The 20611-nt window shown below is 36.7% G+C and overlaps 1 protein-coding gene across 5 annotated transcripts in view; it reads left to right on the forward strand.

Moving 5' to 3' along the window:
* Positions 1–9253: 9253 nt before the first annotated feature.
* The window catches only part of TENT2 (terminal nucleotidyltransferase 2), a 58514-nt gene continuing 47156 nt past the window's right edge, over positions 9254–20611 (forward strand). For 4 of the 5 annotated variants that reach the window (XM_082651163.1, XM_082651166.1, XM_082651165.1 and 1 more), the window contains exons 1-5: positions 9254–9576; positions 9803–9871; positions 15354–15527; positions 15739–15828; positions 18625–18862. In XM_082651163.1, coding sequence (XP_082507289.1) covers positions 15391–15527; positions 15739–15828; positions 18625–18862 — 465 coding nt within the window. In that variant the 5' untranslated portion in view covers positions 9254–9576; positions 9803–9871; positions 15354–15390. The remainder of the gene's footprint in view (positions 9577–9802; positions 9872–15353; positions 15528–15738; positions 15829–18624; positions 18863–20611) is intronic. The other variant, XM_082651164.1, reaches the window with a different exon arrangement.

Here is a 20611-nt window from a genome sequence, read left to right on the forward strand (position 1 = left end):
CCATATCTCTTTCTTCCCTCTTGCAACTCCCTCCCTCCCACCCTCCCTATCCCACCCCTCTAGGTGGTCACAAAGCACCTAGCTGATCTCCCTGTGCTATGAGGCTGCTTGCCACTAGCTACCTATTTTATGTTTGGTAGTGTATATATGTCCATGCCACTCTCTCACTTTGTCCCAGCTTACCTTCCCCCTCCTCGTATCCTCAAGTCCATTCTCTAGCAGTTCTGCATCTTTATTCCCATCTGGCCCCTAGGTTCTTCATGACCTTTTTTTTTTTTTTAGATTCCATATATATGTGTTAGCATACGGTATTTGTTTTTCTCTTTCTGACTTACTTCACTCTGTAGGACAGTCTCTAGGTCCATCCACCTCACACAAATAACTCAGTTTCGTTCCTTTTTATGGCTGAGTAATATTCCATTGTAGATATGTGCCACATCTTCTTTATCCATTCATCTGTTGATGGACACTTTGGTTGCTTCCATGTCCTGGCTATTGTAAATAGAGCTGCAATGAACATTTTGGTACATGACTCTTTTTGAATTATGGTTTTCTCAAGGTATATGCCCAGTAGTGGGATTGCTGGGTCGTATGATAGTTCTATTTTTAGTTTTTTAAGGAACCTCCATACTGTTCTCCATAGTGGCTGTATCAATTTACATTCCCACCAACAGTGCAAGAGGGTTCCCTTTTCTCCACACCCTCTGCCGCATTTCTTGTTTGTAGATTTTTTGATGATGGCCATTCTGACCCGTGTGAGATGATATCTCATTGTAGTTTTGATCTGCATTTCTCTAATGATCAATGATGTAGAGCATTCTTTCATGTGTTTGTTGGCAATCTGTATATCATCTTTGGAGAAATGTATATTTAGGTCTTCTGCCCATTTTTGGATTGGGTTGTTTGTTTTTTTAATATTGAGCTGCATGAGCTGCTTGTAAATTTTGGAGATTAATCCTTTGTCAGTTGCTTCATTTGCAAATATTTTCTCCCATTCTGAGGGTTGACTTTTTGTCTTGTTTATGGTTTCCTTTGCTGGGCAAAAGCTTTTAAGTTTCATTAGGTCCCATCTGTTTATTTTTGTTTTTATTTCCGTTTCTCTAGGAGGTGGGTCAAAAAGCATCTTGCTGTGATTTATGTCACAGAGTCTTCTGCCTATGTTTTCCTCTAAGAGTTTGATGGTGTCTGGCCTTACATTTAGGTCTTTAATCCATTTTGAGTTTATTTTTGTGTATGCTGTTAGGGAGTGTTCTAATTTCATTATTTTATATGTACCTGTCCAGTTTTCCCAACACCACTTACTGAAGAGGCTATCTTTTCTCCACTGTATATTCTTGCCTCCTTTATCAAAGGTAAGGTGACCACATGTGTGTGGGTTTATCTCTGAGCTTTCTATCCTGTTCCATTGATCTATATTTCTGTTTCTGTGCCAGTACCATACTGTCTTGATTACTGTAGCTTTTTAGTATAGTCTGAAGTCAGGGAGCCTGATTCCCCCAGCTCCATTTTTCTTTCTCAAGATTCCTTTGGCTATTCGGGGTCTTTTGTGTTTCCATACAAATTGTGACATTTTTTGTTCTAGTTCTGTGAAAAATGCCAGTGGTAGTTTGATAGGGATTGCATTGAATCTGTAGATTGCTTTGGGTAGTAGAGTCATTTTCACAATGTTGATTCTTCCAATTCAAGAACATGCTATATCTCTCCATCTATTTGTAACATCTTTAATTTCTTTCATCAGTGTCTTACAATTTTCTGCATACAGGTCTTTTGTATCCTTAGGTAGGTTTATTCCTAGATATTTTATTCTTTTTGTTGCAGTGGTAAATGGGAGTGTTTTCTTAATTTCACTTTCAGATTTTTCATCATTAGTGTATAGGAATGCAAGAGATTTCTGTGCATTAATTTTGTATCCTGCTACTTTATCAAATTCATTGATTAGCTCTAGTAGTTTTCTGGTAGCATTTTTAGGATTCTCTATGTATAGTATCATGTCATCTGCAAACAGTGACAGCTTTACTTCTTCTTTTCCAATTTGAATTCCTTTTATTTCTTTTTCTTCTCTCATTGCTGTGGCTAAAACTTCCAAAGCTATGTTGAATAAGAGTGGTGAGAGTGGGCAACCTTGTCTTGTACCTGATCTTAGAGGAAATGTTTTCAGTTTTTCACCATTGAGGACGATGTTTGCTGTGGTTTTGTTATATATGGCCTTTATTATGTTGAGGAAAGTTCCCTCTATGCCTACTTTCTGGGGGATTTTTGTCATAAATGGGTGTTGAATTTTGTCGAAAGCTTTCTCGGCATCTATTGAGATGATCATATGGTTTCTCTCCTTCAATTTGTTAATATGGTGTATCACATTGATTGATTTGTGTATATTGAAGAATCCTTACATTTCTGGGACAAACCCACTTGATCATGGTGTATGATCCTTTTAATGTGCTGTTGGATTCTGTTTGCTAGTATCTTGTTGAGGATTTTTGTATGTATGTTCATCAGTGATATTGGCCTGTGGTTTTCTTTCTTTGTGACATCTTTGTCTGGTTTTGGTATCAGGGTGATGGTGGCCTCATAGAATGAGTTTGGGAGTGTTCCTCTCTCTGCTATATTTTGGAAGAGTTTGAGAAGGATAGGTGATAGCTCTTCTCTAAATGTTTGATGGAATTCTCCTGTGAAGCCATCTGGTCCTGGGCTTTTGTTTGTTGGAGATCACAGTTTCAATTTCAGTGCTTGTGATTGGTCTGTTTATATTTTCTGTTTCTTCCTGGTTCAGTCTCCGAAGGTTGTGCATTTCTAAGAATTTGTCCACTTCTTTCAGGTTGTCCATCTTATTGTCATAGAGTTGCTTTCAGTAATCTCTCATGATCCTTTGTATTTCTGCAGTGTCAGTTGTTACTTCTCCTCTTTCATTTCTTTTTTTTTTTTTTTTGCAGTACGCGGGCCTCTCACTGTTGTGTTCTCTCCCATTGAGGAGTACAGGCTCCGGATGTGCAGGCTCAGCGGCCATGGCTCATGGGCCTAGCTGCTCCGCGACATGTGGGATCTTCCTGGACGGGGGCACCAACCCGTGTCCCCTGCATCGGCAGGTGGACTCTCAACTACTGCGCCACCAGGGAAGCCCCTCCTCTTTCATTTCTATTTCTATTGATTTCAGTCTTCTCCCTTTTTTTCTTGATAAGTCAGGCTAATGGTTTATCAATTTTGTTTATCTTTTGAAAGAACCAGCTTTTAGTTTATTGATCTTTGCTATCATTTCCTTCATTTCTTTTTCATTTATTTCTGATCTGATCTTTATGATTTCTTTCCTTCTGCTAACTTTGGGGGTTTTTGTTCTTCTTTCTCTAATTGTTTTAGGTGTAAGGTTAGGTTGTTTACTTGAGATGTTTCTTGTTTCTTAAGGTAGGTTAGTATTGCTATAAACTTCCCTCTTAGAACTGCATTTGCTGCATCCCATAGGTTTTGGGTCATCATGTTTTCATTGTCATTTGTTTCTAGGTATTTTTTGATTTCCTCTGTGATTTCTTCAGTGATCTCTTGGTTATTAAGTAGTGTGTTGTTTAGCCTCCATGTGTTTGTATTTCTGACAGATATTTTCCTGTAATTGATATCTAGTCTCATAGCGTTGTGGTTGGAAAAGTTACTTGATATGATCTCAATTTTCTTAAATTCACCAAGGCTTGATTTGTGACCCAAGATATGATCTATCCTGGAGAATATTCCATGAGCACTTGAGAAGAATGTGTATTCTCTTGTTTTTGGATGGAATATCATAAAAATATCAATTAAGTCTATGTTGTTTAATGTATCATTTAAAGCTTGTGTTTCCTTATTTATTTTCATTTTGGGTGATCTGTCCATTGGTGAAAGTGGGGTGTTGAAGTTCCCTACTATTACTGAGTTACTGTTGATTTCCCCTTTTATGTCTGTTAGCATATACAGCACCTTTTGTATTGAGGTGCTCTTAAGTTGGGTGCATAAATATTTACAATTGTTATATCTTTTTCTTTGATTGATCCCTTGATCATTATGTAGAGTCCTTCTTTGTCTCTTGTAATAGTCTTTATTTTAAAGTCTATTTTGTCTGATATGAGAATTGCTACTCCAGCTTTCTTTTGATTTCCATTTGCATGGAATATCTTTTTCCATTCAGGATGTCTCTTGCCCTGTTTTTAGAAGAGGCAGTGGTCTTTAGATGGATTACGAATTTAAAAAGATTATATTATACACATTTTCTTTTCAAAGCCCACTTTCAAATCCTCTGAGGCGAGCCAGTATAACTTGATATTTAACCAGTTAAAAATAACAGGCTTGGAAACAAACAAACCTAAGTTTGTATCCTAGTTTGTGCTTTTCAACGGCTGCCTGACCTTGTGCAAGGTACTTTACAGTTCTTATCCTCAGTTTTGTCATTTGTCATAATAGGGATAATAATAGAACTCCGTTTGTAAAACTGTTTTTGAGGAATAATTACTTGCCCTACATAAAGCACTTGTATTCCATTTAGTCAAGCGATGTTTACTGAGTACTAACCGTGTGCCAGGCACTGTGCCAAGCTCCTGTCTAACTCAGGGCTGTTCTCTTTCTTCCTTCAAATTTTCATCTAACTTCTACTCCCTTAGGTCTTGGCTTAAATGGCACTTTCACAGGGAAAGCTTCTGTGTTAGTTTGAGTCCTCCAAGAAGCAGATGCCAAGACAGGATTAGACATGCAAGAGATTTATTAAAAGATATCCCTGTGGAAGATAAAAATGTGGAAGCAAGGGTAAGCAGGGAAAGCCTCAGGTTCCAATGCACGTCTGACATCTATTGAAGGAGGAGAAGGAAGGAGAATTGGGTAGAAGAAGACTGCAGCACTCTTCTAAGAACGTTTTGGCTAGGCAAATGGGGAGTTCCCAAGTCAGAAGTGTCCATTAGAAGGGTCCTTTGTCCTGCAGGAAGGTTGGCTCCAGCATCTCTGCAGTGGTCAGTCACTGGCTGGCCACAGTTCAACAGGGACATGACCTCGGTTCCAAATGTGGTGGTAGATCCAGAGAGGCAGCAGCTGGGGTTGTCAGTCAACTATACTCTGCACACAGGAGATCTGAGTAGTGCACATACTTAGCCATTGTGCTCTTCATGATCGGTTAGATCCCCCGGTTATTTGCTTTTCCTTTTCTTGGTTACTACCATTAAAATTAGATTTTTGGGGACTTCCCTGGTGGTGCAGTCGTTAAGCCTCTGTGCTATCAATGCACAGGGCCCGGGTTCAATCCCTGCTTAGGGAACTAGATCCCACATGCCTGCTGTAACTAAGAGTTCGCATGCCACAACTAAGGAGCCCACAAGTCGCAACTAGGAGACTGCCTCCCACAACTGAGGAACCTGCCTGCTGCAACTAAGACCTGGCACAACCAAATAAATAAATAAATAAATATATATATATATATGTGTGTGTGTGTGTGTGTATAAAGGGCATTCCTTTCAGAAGCACCAGTTTAAAAAAAAATAAAATTAGATTTTTGTTTTCTAAATTTGTAAAGTTTATTCTCTCTGAACTGTAAACTACAGGCGAGAACAGACTGGGTTAATTTTGTTTACTACTCCATCCCCAAGATGCCCCAGATGAGATGGCATATAATAGGTACAAAATACAATAGTAGTCCTTATTTGTATCCATTCTATTCCACATTGCTACATCCAAACCTAGAAGCTGTAGAGGACTCCACATCACAGAAGAGCTCATGTTGCCAATCACATACCAAATATAAAATTAACAATCGCAAAAACCACATCATCAAAACACCCCAAGTCCCTTCTTCCCTGACTCTGCCCCAAAGCTGGGGGTTGGATGCATCTTCTGTTTCTGCCTAGTCTTTTCATTTTCTTAACAGTGTCTTGAAAAGAAGTACTTAATTTTGATAAAGTCCAGTTTATCACTTTTTTTCTTTTAAGGATAGTGTTTTAATACCATACCTAAGAAATCTTTGCCTAGCCTAAGGTTGCAAATAATTTTTTCTTGTTTTCTTCCAGAAGTTTAAAGTTTTACAGCTAGATATATGATCTGTTTTGTGTTTTCACATACAGTATGAGATAGATAGATAGATTGATTGATTTTTACATATGGATATCCAAATATTCCAGCATTATTAGCTGAAAAGTCTTTCTTTTCCCCATTGAATTGTCTTTGTTGAAGATCATTTGGCCATCGAGATATATGTGACTTTTAAAAACCTCACTATTCAATTTCATTGATCTGTTTGTCTCTCTTTATATCAGTTCTATACTATCTGGGTTAACGTAGCTTTATAATAAACATTGAAATCAGGTAGTGTAGTGTAAAATTTCCAACTTTGTTCTTCTCTTTTAAAGTTGTTAAAGTTATTCTATGTCCTTTGTATTTCCATATAAATTTTAGAATCACTTTGTCAATTACTTAAGAAAGCCTGCTGGGATTTTGATTTGGAAATTGACACTTTTACTGTATTGAGTCTTCTAACCCATGATATATATCTTTCTGTTTATCTGTGTCTTCTTAAATTTCTCTCAGTGTATTTTGTAGTTTTCAGTGTACAATATGTATAAATAAATAAATGTATATTTATTTATCAACTCATCTCTAAGCATTTGGTATTTTTAATTTCAATTTCAGATTGTTTGTTGCTAGTATAATACAAATCAATTTACTTTTGTATATTGATTTTTGTATAATGTAGTCTTGATGATCTCATTTGAGTTCCAGTAGCTTTTTTTAGGTTCTATAGAATTTTGACCATATATCATGTCACCTGTAAATAAAGCCAGTTTTACTTCTTCCTTTCCAATTTGGATGCCTTTTATTTCTTTTTCTTGCCTTATTGTGCAGGCTAGAACTCCCCCAGTACAATGTTGAAGAGGTGGTGAGTGCAGAAATTCTTGCCTTATTCCTGATCTTAGGAAGAAAATATTCAGTTCTTTCCCATTAAGTGTGCTGTTTTTTATTGACGTTTTCTATCAAGTTGTGTGTTTTCTCTTATATTCCTAGGAATGGGTATTGAATTTTTCCAATGCTTTTGTTGCACCTATTGAAATGATCATACAATTTTTCTTTCTTAGTCTTAGCTAATGGTGAATTATGTTGTTTGATTTTCCAATGTTAATTCAGCCTAGCATTCCTGGGATAAGCCCTCATTTGTCATAATGTATAATATTTTTTTATATATTGTGGAACAAAAATAGGTAGAATTTTATTAAGGATTTTTGCATCTATGTTTATGAGGCTATTGGCCCATTGTTTTCTTTTCTTGGAACATCTTGAGTTTGGGTACCAGAGTAATGCTGTCTTTATAGAATGATCTGGGAAGTATTTACCTTTCAAATTCCTGGAAGACTTTTGTAGAACTGGAATAACTTTTCCCTTAAAAATAAACCATGTTGGGCTTCCCTGGTGGCGCAGTGGTTGAGAGTCCGCCTGCCAATGCAGGGGACGCGGGTTCGTGCCCCGGGCTGGGAAGATCCCACATGCCGCGGAGCGGCTGGGCCCGTGAGCCATGGCCGCTGGGCCTGTGCGTCCGGAGCCTGTGCTCCCCAACGGGAGAGGCCACAGCGGTGAGAGGCCTGCGTACAGCAAAAAAACAAAACAAAACAAAAAAACCCCCCAAAAAACATGTTAATGCTATAAAAAAGAAAGCTGTAGTGATTGTATTACCATCAGACAGAGTACAGTTAGAGCAAAGAATATTACCAGGAAAAAAAGAGGGTCATTTATAAAGTGAATCATTTCATAATGACATAATAATTTTCATATTCATTTCATTAAAGATAAATTCACCTAAATAATAGAACAATTCTAAATGTTTATGCAACTAACAGCAGAGCTTCACAACACATAAAGCAAAAACTGATAGAACAGCAAGGAAAACTAGAAAAATCCATAATTATAGTGAGGGATTTCAGTGCTCTTCCCTTAATAATTAATAAAATAAGTAGACAGAAAATCAGTAAGTATGTTCTAAATCCCCCCCAGGATTTAGATTTGAACAGTAATATCAGGCAACTTGACGTGATTCACATTTGTGGAGCATTTCACCCAACAGCTACAGAATACACATTTATTTTAAATGTACACTGAACACTTACCAAGACAGACCAACCATATTCTGGGCCACAGAACAAATCTCAATAAATTTAAAATGATTCGAATTATATGAAGTATGTTCTTTGATGATAATGGGATTGTATTAGAAATCAAAAACAGAAAGGTATCCGGAAAGTCTGATACTTGGAGACTAAATAACATAAATAATCCGAGGATCAAAGAAAAAAACCCATATAGGGAAATTAGAAAGTATTTTGAAATGAAGTAAAATGAAAACACAATATATTAAAATGTGTGGGATACAGCTAACACAGTACTTTGAAGGAAACTCATACCACTAAATGCCTATATTACAAAGGAAGAAACATCTCAAATCAAAGACCTCAGTTTCCAAGAAACTGGAAAATTAATTTTAAAAACTTCAAAAAAGAAGAATAAAGGAAATAAACATAACAGTAGAAATCAATGAAAGAGAAAATAAAAATAAAGAAAATCTATGAAACCAAAAGTTGACTTTGAGATTTGAAATCAGTGAGATTAATATTGCCTCTTGCCGGGTCGATCAGGAAAAAGGAAAAAAGACACAAGTTACCAATTTCAGGAGTAAAAAGGACAATAAAGGAATATTGTTAACAGATTTACACGAATAAATTTCAACAACTTATATTTTCACAACTATTAAAGCTCACTCAAGAAGAAATATTAAATGTTTGTTTTATTAGTGAATGTTAGCTACTAAGGCAGGGAGTTGAGTCTGGACTTTATAGGTAAATAAGGGTCCCCAAGCAGCTCTCAGTTCATTAACGGGAAAAAACAAAGCTTAATACTGATCAGTGTAGAAGAGTGAGGGAAAACTTGGCCAGGAAAATCTTCTCTGGGGAGGAGTCACCCGGCTGAGAGACAGGAAGGATCAGTAAAAAAAATGTTTATCAGATTTGAGCTTGAGGAGCGGGTCCAGGGCAGCTCTCCGCCAACCACCCTCCTTCGTCTGCCGCTCCGCCTTTCTCTAGGCAGTCTCAGCCCTTCCCCTACGCGCTCGCGCTCGCTCTCGCAGCTGCTGAACGTCCCACGCCCTCCCAGCCGGGCCCCCAGGAGCCGTGCGCTTGCGCACTCGAGCGAAGACCTCGCAGGAGAGAGTGAAGCGGCTGCCGGAAGTATGACCTCCGTCCCCCTACTCGCCGTTTCCATCCGGGGTCACGTCGGTCTTCCGGGTGTTTCCGACAGGGCTTTCTACGCCGCTTTTTTCCGTCTACATTTTGGTCTTCCGTCTCTTGCCATCTTCCTCGAGTTCCCTCACCCTTGCTGCCCCTGCCTTTTCTTGTGTCGTACCTCCCCGGCCGCCGAGCCCGGGAATTAGATCGCAATCCGGAGCCGGAGCCGGGCCTACCCATTCCGCGCGGGCACTACCACCTTTGGCTCTGGAGAAAGCTAGGACCGAGCGCGCCGGGCCGTCCCTGCTCCGGCTCTGGAGCTCCTGGGCTGGCGGTGCCGGTAGATTCTCCTGCTTAGCCTTCCCCGAGGACACTTGTGAGTTAGGGGGTTTCGGAGAGGAAAGCAACGGTGTAGGCCTGGGTGGGGGGCGGGGCGCCGGGAACTTTTTCGGAAACTGTAGTGTTTTGCGTGGGAGGTTCCGGCATAATCTCTCTGATATCCCAGACGTATGGGCGGCCCCCAGGCTGCGGTACTTTATGAAGAATCTTAGGAACTCTTAAACGTTTCCCATTCGTTTGTCTTTCTCGCGCCCCGTCCTCAGTCTAGGACCAAACAAGGAAGACTGTCTTGGGACACTGCATGGGGTTTCAAAGGGTGGTGAAGAACTAAGGTAAATATCAGGATTAATAATTTAAAATTTAAGACTTTTCACTAAATGGTTGTGAAATTGTCTCGGTTTTTAGCTTTACAGGAAACCGCACAGGTTAGGACTGTCAGATTGTTGTCTATCCCTTTTGTTTTCGCACCGTTCAGCCTTTGTAGATAGGTTCTCCATCTCTCTTTCTAGGTCAGAACACGGGGGGCTTATGTGTCTCATAAATCCTCTACTATCCAAGTTCCCTGCCTTGTTTGATCCTCTCTCAACTCTTTGTTTAAAATAGCAGTCGTTTATTTATATTGGTATACCAATAGGGTGAAAAAAAAGAAAATGAAACTAAAACTCAAGCTACATTGGCAACCTAACAAACGTGTGGTGTATGGTTTTGTGGGGAAAGATCAGAACCGAACACTAAGTCTGCGTATTTGAATTACAGGCGACATACTACTTTTGTAAATACCCTCATATTGTATGCTTTATTACCACAAGGCTTTAAACATGGAATTAATAGCTAGAAGGCTCTTAATATGTACTGATGAATAGCCAAATAATAGTAGCAGTACTCTGTTGGTGTGAATAGTCTCAATTCTGTCTGATCAGGAAGTGTAACAAGCTGTGTGTGAAATAGGTATTTAAGAAATGTCCATTTGGAATCATGTGGCTAGATTATTTTTTAATACTTGGATGGGATCTAATTCTTGATCAGAGGGGATATATGTATAGCTGATTGACTTTGCTGTGCAGTAGAAACTAACACAACATTGTAAAAGCAACTATACTCCAATAAAAATTAATTTAAAAAAAGGACTGTCGTTATCAAAACCTGTGGGTGGTTTGACAGAGGGTGAGCAGGATTTAGGAGTTGGACTTGTTGCATTATGGAGAAAAAAAGTGAGTTTAGGGGATCAAAGGCATTTGGACAAAGTGGACAGATAACTAGATTTGCTACTACATTTCTGGTTTTTATACTAGGTAGATTCCACTTTCCAGAGAATCTTGATGAACGAATTATGTAACCTTGAGTGTTCTCTAATTCCTTGGAGGAGAGGTCAAGTTTAGGACAGAAATTCCGGGTTGTAAGTTATAGGACCAAATGCTATATCACTAGGAATTACTTTGTGAACTACTCCTTTACTACCTTGTCTCATATATGACTATTTACAAATAAATCTGTGTAACTTCCAAATGGGCAACCTTAGTCAAGAAGTAATCCTTAAGATTCTCTCCTTAAGGCAAGAACCAATGCAACAGTTTTAAAGCAGTTCAAAATTTACCTAGATTATTCTTTTTTATAGTCAAGCACAGATTGAGAAATTGATAATTTTCAAACTAAGAAAAATAGGATACCACCAATATCTGGATTTTATTTATCATAAAATTTCTTACACCTGCTACCAATGTTAATGTGGAGTAATTTTTTTTTATGGATCATTGTCTACTTGGTGAAGAAGGCTTTCATTCAGAATATAAAGAAAAAGATTTAAAATTTTGTAGAGGTCCCCTTAAATCTGGTATGGTAATAGTTTTGCTGGATTTTATTCTCAGAAACTCTATTCTGTTTAAAAAATGATCCCTTATATTGTTTTATTATAATAGGTTATTATTTTGGTGTCATTTTTATCTTCATCAAAATTAGTGTTGGAATGTATTAGGAGAAATATTAGAAAGAGGAATTGAAATTCATGGGCTTTTGGTTTACTTCCTTATCTCTAGATGGTCATGCAGAATACTTGTGTTGGAAAGCATTGAATGTCATTGATTACATTCCCTAGGAATGATCCTCCCCACTTTGAAGGCTGGCCTGGTTAAGAGCCAGACTTGAGGGCCAAAAATTCATCCTGAGGAGAACCCGACAGATAACTTTGTTTTGGAGGCGCTGGAAAACCTTTGATGCTTATCTGGTAATTAGGGATAGGCTGATTTAGATAACTGCCCTAAAGTACACTTTTGAGTATGGAATCATTCTCAGCTTTTAAGCCGTGGTTGTTTGAGGAGTACTTCTGGGCTACAAGACATCTTTTGACTTATTCTTAAGTTTGAATCTGACCATGTAATGCAATAGAAATTAGGTGAGGTCTGGGCTATTATGTCATTTTGGGTCTCCAGCCTGAAGAAAAACACAAGCATATTATTTATAGGTATAAACAAAATGTCTAGAATTTTAACTACGAATTGATTTAAATAAATCTGAATATAGAGTGTTTTAATTCTAGTTTTTCTGAATACAAATTTCTTCTCTTGTTTGATCAGATCTATAGTATCTGTGTTACAACAAAATTAAATATCAAGCAAAATTCATTATAATGAATTGTATTTAATGTCATTTTCTCATGAATTCTTTGAAATAGTAATTGTTTTATGGGGAGTTGAGTCAGAGTAGCAGAGTCAAGGAAGCCAAGAAGGAGTGTAAGCCCAGGCAAAGGGAGAAGAAGGCATTAGTTGACAGCCTTAGATCTGGCATTCTACAATTATTGAGTGTACTTTTAATAAAGAATTCTCTGGAATCCTGCTTGGTTCAAGATACTGCCTCTGATCAGTGAACATCAGAGAGTACAGTTTAGCAGATTTGATAGGATTGATTTTTTGTTTTAATCAATTTCCTATAACAAGGGATAAAGGCCTGCTGAAGAAAGCTGACAAACTCTTGTTTTCTGGACGTAACACCTTGTCTCTGGTCCAAATTAGAGTCAGGCACTTGGGATGGGATCTGATGGTGGCCCAAGACTATTGTCCATAATCTGTTATGAACCTTGGACTGGTGAATCTCACTCTTTGGCCAGTCTAGGAAATTTTAATCTTACAGAATTGTAAAGGAATAAAGTTTCTGTGAGTGACTTATTTGTCTCTTCCCAGATCTTTCTCTTTTCTCTCTTGTTGTCTCCTATTCTAATTTTTCCAGCCATCTTGTCTTAGTCCCAGAGGCAATTACCATTTCTTTTAGCAGCTTATATGTTATTTTCCTCTGTTGTTCTAAAAAAAAAAAACAACGTAGAAATTTTTATACAGCTTGGTTTTTGGATTGACATCTACTGATCTACTGAAAATGAGGATTTACCATTTTTATGTACCCTCTCTCATCATAAATTGTGAGATTTATGTGTGTATAAACATGTAAATATATGTAGCATATAGTATATTTTATGTAGCATATGTAATCTGTAAATACAGTGTAGTAAATATATAATAAATATATTACAATTTCTGTTTAAATCAGTATGTTCAATGTTCTTGTTATTGTAAGAACCAAGTAGGTGACTGATTATATTTCCTTTTTTATATGACCTTTTGAGTGTGTTTTGTCCGTAGTTTAGTAATTTATTATTAACTTGCTGCATTTCTGTTCCTATAATTTCTGCTCTGTTAGCCGAACTCCTCTCTGTGGTCAAATATATAAGGTAATCTACCAGTTAATCTTTTTCCTCCTTGGATATCTTCTTGAAGACCTCTATGTGTTCTAACTTAAGCTGTTTAGCTTCCCTTCACCATCATCCTGGGGAATTTGTCTCTGCCCTGTGTCAGAGCTCCCTTTTCCTAGATCCCAGATTTTCTTTTCATTTTTCTTTTTTTGATACTTTACATGTCTAAAAATGTTTTTATTTTCCTTTTGCACTGATAGTATAGCTGGGTATAAAATTATAGCTTGAAAGCATTTCCTTCGGAGCCTTGAAGGCATTCACTTCCTTGTTTTGTTTCCACTGTTGCTACTGAGAGGGCCAAAGCCATTTTGATTACCATCCCTTGGTGTTTTTTTTTTTAATTGAAGTGTAGTTGATTTACAGTGTTGTGTTAATTTCTGCTGTATAGCAAAGTGATACAATTATACATTCTTTTTTATATTCTTTTCCATTATGGTTTATCTCAGGATATTGAATATAGTTCTCTGTGCTATATGGTAGGACCTTGTTGTTTATCCATACCATCCCTTTGTTTATAACATTTTCTTTCTCTGTAATATTTATAAGCTTCTTTTACCTGATATTCTGAAATGTCACTGTAATATACCTTTGTGTGTGTGTGTGTGTGTGTGTGTGTGTGTGTGTGTGTGTATGTGTATATATATATATATGTATATATATATTCAGTTGTGCTTTATACTCATTGGGTCCTTTCAATCTAAGGCTTGGTGTTCTTCAGTCTTGGACATTTTCTTGTTTTATTTACTTGGTAATTTCCTTTTCTGTGTTTTCTCTGTTCTTCCTGGAACTTCTGTTGTATTGGATGTTGGACCACATAGTTTGGTTTTATTATATTTTTTTCTCTTACTGTCCTGCCTCCTGTCTGCCCTCACCAATTTTTCCTTTTTGTTCATTCCTCAATGTTATTTTTAGCTTTCTGCTGGATATTTCTGCTTTTAATTTTCCAAGAGCCCTTTCTGCTTTTTAAAAAACACATTCTTATTTACATATTCAATGTTATTTCATTAATTATGGAGGGTTTTTTTCCCTCATTTTTCATTTGTTGCAGGTATTGTTTCTGTTTATTCCTAGGCCTTTTTTTTTTTTTTTTAACTTTTGATGATCCATGGATGTCTGTTTTCTAACTAGAAATCTAAATTGGAAGCTTATGTGCATGAGTAGGCAGTTCAATAGTAGGCTTCATTGTAGGTTGCGAGTGAGCTTAACTTTTTCTTGGTGAGCGACTGTTCCTATGTTACAGGTTCTTTGGTTACTGTATTATATGGTTTCTTGTTCCATTATTCCATAGATAAGTTTTCTAATTGCCTGAATTGGGAATGCAGGCTGGGGATCCTGTTTTTACTTTGTAGACTTAATACTTGTTTTCAGTTTGTTTTCTTACCCTACTCTTTGTAAGTCTATAGCCTCTTGGGGTCAGTCATTGCGAATAATAAATATCTAGTCTTCTGCTTGGGGTAGTGAACGATTCTGATTGCTTTGTACCTAGGTTTTCCCCATTCGTGTGGAGCAAACTGTCTTTTATTGGAAGTTCTTTTTATAAGTTGTTTAGACCTTGAGGGGAATCTCAGCATTTTATAAATAGTTATTAGGTGATACAAATTCCATCCCTTGTTTGATCAGATCTGTACGATCTAAATCCTGGGAATCAGGTTGTCATATGACAGCTTATACCTTTGAATAAATTAGATTGGGAATAAATGTAAGAAATTGTAGGATTTCATTAAATGTCTCACTTGGGTGGTTTCTTTTTATTATCAGAGTATAGTGGTGTTAACTTGATTCTAAAAGATTTGTTGATATTAGGATAAATTTATTAGGGAAAATTCATCACAAAATTAGAAATGCACAGATTTTACTATCATTTGAATAATGTGGTTAATCTAGATTTAAAATTTATTATTAGTAAGTTTTTTTGTTACTTATGGTGTGACTTAAGAGATCTGTTTGAACTTTAAAAAAATAACTTTGCAAATGAAATTCGTAACTTGGTAACTAATTGTTTATTAATTAGCAGATGCTAGTTATCAAAGAGTTCAATGTCTTTAAGCTATAATAAATTATCTTTAAAACTATTGTAGGTAGAAGAATACATGTTTACTCTTAGTGAACAAGAGCATGTTCCCAAACTCAATTTTGGGTCGCCCGCCTTTCACTCCAAACCATCAACAACATAATAACTTCTTCACCCTGTCACCAAGTCTTTATTCACACCAGCAGCTTATAGATGCACAGTTCAACTTTCAGAATACAGAGTAAGTACGGTGTTATTTTGGCCCATGTCATTTGTAAGTTTCATTTTCTACTTGACACAAATCCTTTTTATATGAAACATTTGGAGCTAGAGAAAATGTCATCATGTCTTGTTTTCTTGTGATCGGTGAACTGTTTAGTTTTTCTGAAATTAGTTTTTTGTTTTTAAGGAAAAAATGTATACTACTACTGTTCTTTCTTTGTCTTTGGTAGCTTGTCTAGAGCTGTATCATTACAGCAGTTGACATATGGAAATGTCAGTCCAGTACAGACCTCAACTTCCCCATTATTTCGAGGAAGGAAGTAAGTATTTCTTACTTATTTTAAAAGAAAAAATTGCATTTTGGGGAACTGTTTAACACTGTATCTTGTATTAAGTTGAATGGACACTATGCCCTACATTTTGTTTTCTGGGACCTGTGTGATCAGTCCTGTAACAGAATTTTAAAACTTCAAAGTATTTAAAAAATTTTAGGGATAACTGTCTTCAGATAACTACTTTTAATTGAGATTTTTAACTAAATAAGATGGATTTCTGTATCTGTTTGTTAGGGCCGCCATAACAAAGTACAATAGACTTGGTGGCTTAAACAACAGAAATTAATTTTCTCAAAATTCTGGGGGCTAGAAGTCCAAGATCAAGGTGTTGGCAGGTTTGGTTTCCTCTGAGGCCTCCCTCTTTAGCTTATAGATGGCTGCCTTCTTTCTCTGTCCTCAGATGGTCATCCCTCTGTCTGTGTTTTCGGTGTCCTAATCTGTTCTTCTGAGGACACTAGTTATATTGGATTAGGGCTCACTCTAATGACCCCATTTTAACTCAGTTATTTCTTTAAAGGACCTGTGTCCAAATACAGTCACAGTTTGAAGTACTAGGGGTTAAGACTTAAACATATGAATTTTGAGAGGACATAATTCAGCCTATAACACCTTCTTTCTAGTAAAGTTTACTATTTGATTTGTCTTACACAGGTAAGTTTCCACGATAAACGTTATTATAATGAAAATTTCTACATGACATAAAGCTTTCTATAGAGAAGTCAGGAATCAATTCATTTTAACCAATTTGATTAAAAGAAATTGATGTATCATGGGGTAATTATGATAGAACTTTAGGGGTGATTATTAAAATAATATTTGGCAATATTTGCAAGATATTACTATTTATAGTCTATAAACATTCCGTAACTTTTATGTCCAACTAGAAATAACAGTAACTAAGAATTATTGATCACTCACTATGTGTAGTAGGCATTGCTCTGAGGACTTTGCAGATAATGGTTTGACTAAGTTTCACAACACTTTATGAGGTAAGTACTGTTACGCCTCTTCTTTTGAGGAGAAAGCTGAAGCACACAGAAGTAATGATCTGGTTATTCAGGTAGGAGTAGCATAACTGGAATTTGAAACCAGGTGGTTTGGCTCTACATCCCATACTTAGAAGCACTGTGAATTGTTCTTCAAAGCTGCCATTGTGGAAAACTATATAATGATGCTTAAATTATTGACTTTATTCAAATTTTCATTTTTTAGAAATTGCCTTGATAGCCCATTTGTGAATCATGAATGAAAATAAATTCCACTAGTTCATAATTATACATATGTAATTTTAAAACTAAAATTGACATTCTCAATAGAAGGTATTCAGCATATAAAGCTCTAAATTTTATGTTTAAAAAATGTTAAAGGGGCTTCTCTCGTGGCTCAGTGGTTAAGAATTCGCCTGCCAATGTAGGGGACATGGGTTCGAGCCCTGGTCGGGGAAGATCCCACATGCTGTGGAGCAACTAAACCTGTGCACCACAACTACTGAGCCTGCGCTCTAGAGCCCGTGAGCCACAACTACTGAGCTCACGTGCCACAACTACTGAAACCCACGCGCCTAGAGCCCGTGCTGTGCAACAAGAGAAGCTACCACAATGAGAAGCCTGCGCACCACAATGAAGACCCCGCTCACCGCAATTAGAGAAAGCCTGCACGCAGCAACAAAGACTCAACACAGCCAAAATTAAATGAATAAATAAATTATTAAAAAATAAAAAAAATTAAATATACACTCATGTTTTTAGCATCTTTACCTGTGGGTAGGAGTACCAGTTATTTTGTGGGTCTGTCAAGGAGAGAGTAATTGACATAATCCCAAGAGTATTAAAATAAAAACCTTCAGGTGGCTATGACTCATAAAATTTTAGAGTTCAAAAGGAATTGGATAATTTCCTATGGTGTAAACAACTTAAGAAAGTAAATACCTTTCTTTTCCCACAAATAATTACTTTTAAATTATTTTTCCCTTTTTGTTTTGAATATTTTTAAGCCTCCAGAAAAATTTGAATAGTACAATTAACACCTGTATGTGGTTTTCCTAGATTGATCGGTTCTGCGAGATTTGTTTTATTCTGCCTTTTTCCTTCCCTATCCCTACTTTTTTCTGAGTGATATGAAAGAAGGTTGTTGACATCGTTGCACTTTACCCCGCAACACATCAGTGCATTCCTCCTAAGAACAAGGATATTCTCTTGTATAACCAAAAATATATTGATCATGCCCAAGAAATTTAACATTAGTACAATACTGTTATCTGAAATGCAGTTCATTTTCAGATTTCTTTAGTTGTCCAACGTCTTTATATAAAGCTTTTCTAAAAAGTAACTGTCTCTTAATTTGGTCTTTCCTACTGATAAACCAGAACATAGGTGGTCTCAAAGAGCCCTTTTTTATATATAGCACTCAGTTCAGTTAATCTCTTCCTCCCTATGTTAGAGTTTGGATCTTTTATTGTTAGTGATTCTATAAATAGAAATTCTTCTGCCAAGTTTTTGCTGCTGATAAGAAGTATTGTGGTAATTCAAATGCAGGAGACCAACCCTAATGTATATATGTGGTTTGTTTTTTTAAAAAATATGCATCATTATTACACATTTTTCCTAAAGCGTTCTCTAAGGCATCTCTTATGCCGAAAATGAATATTTTAAGATTCATTTAGAGCTAATGTGGCCTCGCTGAAAAAGTCGGTATTGTCATCTATTTATATATTTTTAGTGTTTTCTATTTGTAATCAGAAAATTATATCTTTAATCACTAAGGTATATTGTTTGTTTTCAGGAGATTAAACGATGAAAAGAATCTTCCTCTTGATGGTAAACGACAACGTTTCCATTCACCTCACCAAGAGCCAACTATAGTTAACCACATAGTGCCTTTATCAGGTGAAAGAAGATACTCAATGCCGCCATTGTTTCATACACACTATGTACCAGATATAGTCAGAGGTGTTCCGCCTTTTCGAGAAATACCATTTTTAGAACCTAGAGAAATCACACTGCCTGAGGCCAAAGATAAGGTAATTTTAATGTAGATTTTAGTTTTATCTTTTGGGAAGTTAATATAAATAGTGTATTGAAAGTATCAGAAATATCTAATGTCTTGGATTAAGTAGAACATGCCCTTTTTTGCACTATTTAAAGTACTATTCAGAGCTTTCTGTCTAAATTTGATTCTCTGATTTTTGTGAGCTGTTCTTCTATGGAAATGCAGCTTTCATATCAGTATATCAGATTTTCTGTGATTCATAAAAATCTGGGATTAGAGCCTAAAACATTTGATTTCTTAGTTTAGAGAATTCTGTTGTTACCTATTCTTATTACAGAAAAACAAGCTTTCATATGGATATTGTAGTAAAGTATTAAAAAGCATCTTTTGGGATATTTGTTTTTATCATGAGGTTTTTAATGTCAAAAATAGAGAACCCAGGAGTCAGTGAGAAAGTAATACTTCCAAAGGGATATGATCAGGAAAGATTTATCAAAAACATTATTTGTAAAAAAAAATTTTGAATAAATGAAATGAAGCTCTTAAAATAATAATTCTTGGGAAATGACATTATCAGCATTGGGGAACAATGAGTTATTTAATACCAGTATTAGAAGCATATCTCTTCTCTCTCCCCATATTTAGTGAAACCTAAAAAAAAAATTCTGGGTAATTTAGAAGAGTTTATAATGTAAATATCTGCATTCTCTTGAATTGTCTGTGGCTTATATTTGTTGTTTTTGCATTTTCAAAGCTGCAGTACTCTGGAGATATTTGTAGGCTAAGGAGAAGGAGCCTGAAAAGAGTGTAGTGACTTTATTTTGGGTTCCTAGCAACCAGCGTAGGTCTGGAACATAGTAAGTGTACAGAAAATGTTGGGTCAAAAAGGAACACTTGCTGCATTCCTTAGTTGTGCTGCTTTTTATTCTCCTATCATTCCTTTTTTTCTTTAATTGAGATGTAATTGTATCATAAAATTCTTTTTTTTTTTTTTTGGCTGCATTGGGTCTTCGTTGCTGCACACGGGCTTTCTCTAGTTGGGCAAGCGGGGGCTACTCTTCATTGTGGTGTGCGTACTTCTCATTGCAGTGGCTTCTCTTGTTGTGGAGCACGGGCTCTAGGCGTGCAGGCTTCAGTAGTTGTGGCACATGGGCTTAGTTGCTCCGTGGCATGTGGGATCTTCCCAGACCAGGGCTTGAACCCATGTCCCCTGCATTGGCAGGAGGATTCTTAACCACTGTGCCACCAGGGAAGTAAGTCCACGTAAAATTCACTCTTTTAAAGTGCATGATTCAGTGGTTTTTATTATATTCACAAGGTTGTGCAACCATTACCACTGTCTAATTCCAGTACCTTTTATCACCCCCAAAAGACACCTTGTACCCAGTAGCAGTTCCTTTCTCATCTCTGCCCCTCTCCCCCAGCCTCTGGCAACCACTAATCGATTTTTTATCAGTATGGATTTGTCTGTTTTGAACATTTCATATAAATGGAGTCATACAATATGTGGTCTTGATTCTTTCACTTAACATGTTTTCAAGATTCATCCATGTCATAGCATTTCTCAGTTCTTTATTCCTTTTTATAGCTGAGTAATATTCCATTGTATAGATAAACCATATTTTATTTGTGCATGCCTCAGTTGATGGATTTTTGGGCTGTTTCCACTTTTTGACTATTCTGCTATATCTGTGTACAAGTTTTTGTGTGGACATGTTTTCATTTCTCTTGGGTCTATACCTAGGGGTGAAATTGCAGAGTTATGCAGTAGCTCAGTGTA

Source organism: Grampus griseus (genome assembly GCF_964374135.1).
Source record: "Grampus griseus genome assembly, chromosome: 3".
NCBI lineage: Eukaryota > Metazoa > Chordata > Mammalia > Artiodactyla > Delphinidae > Grampus > Grampus griseus.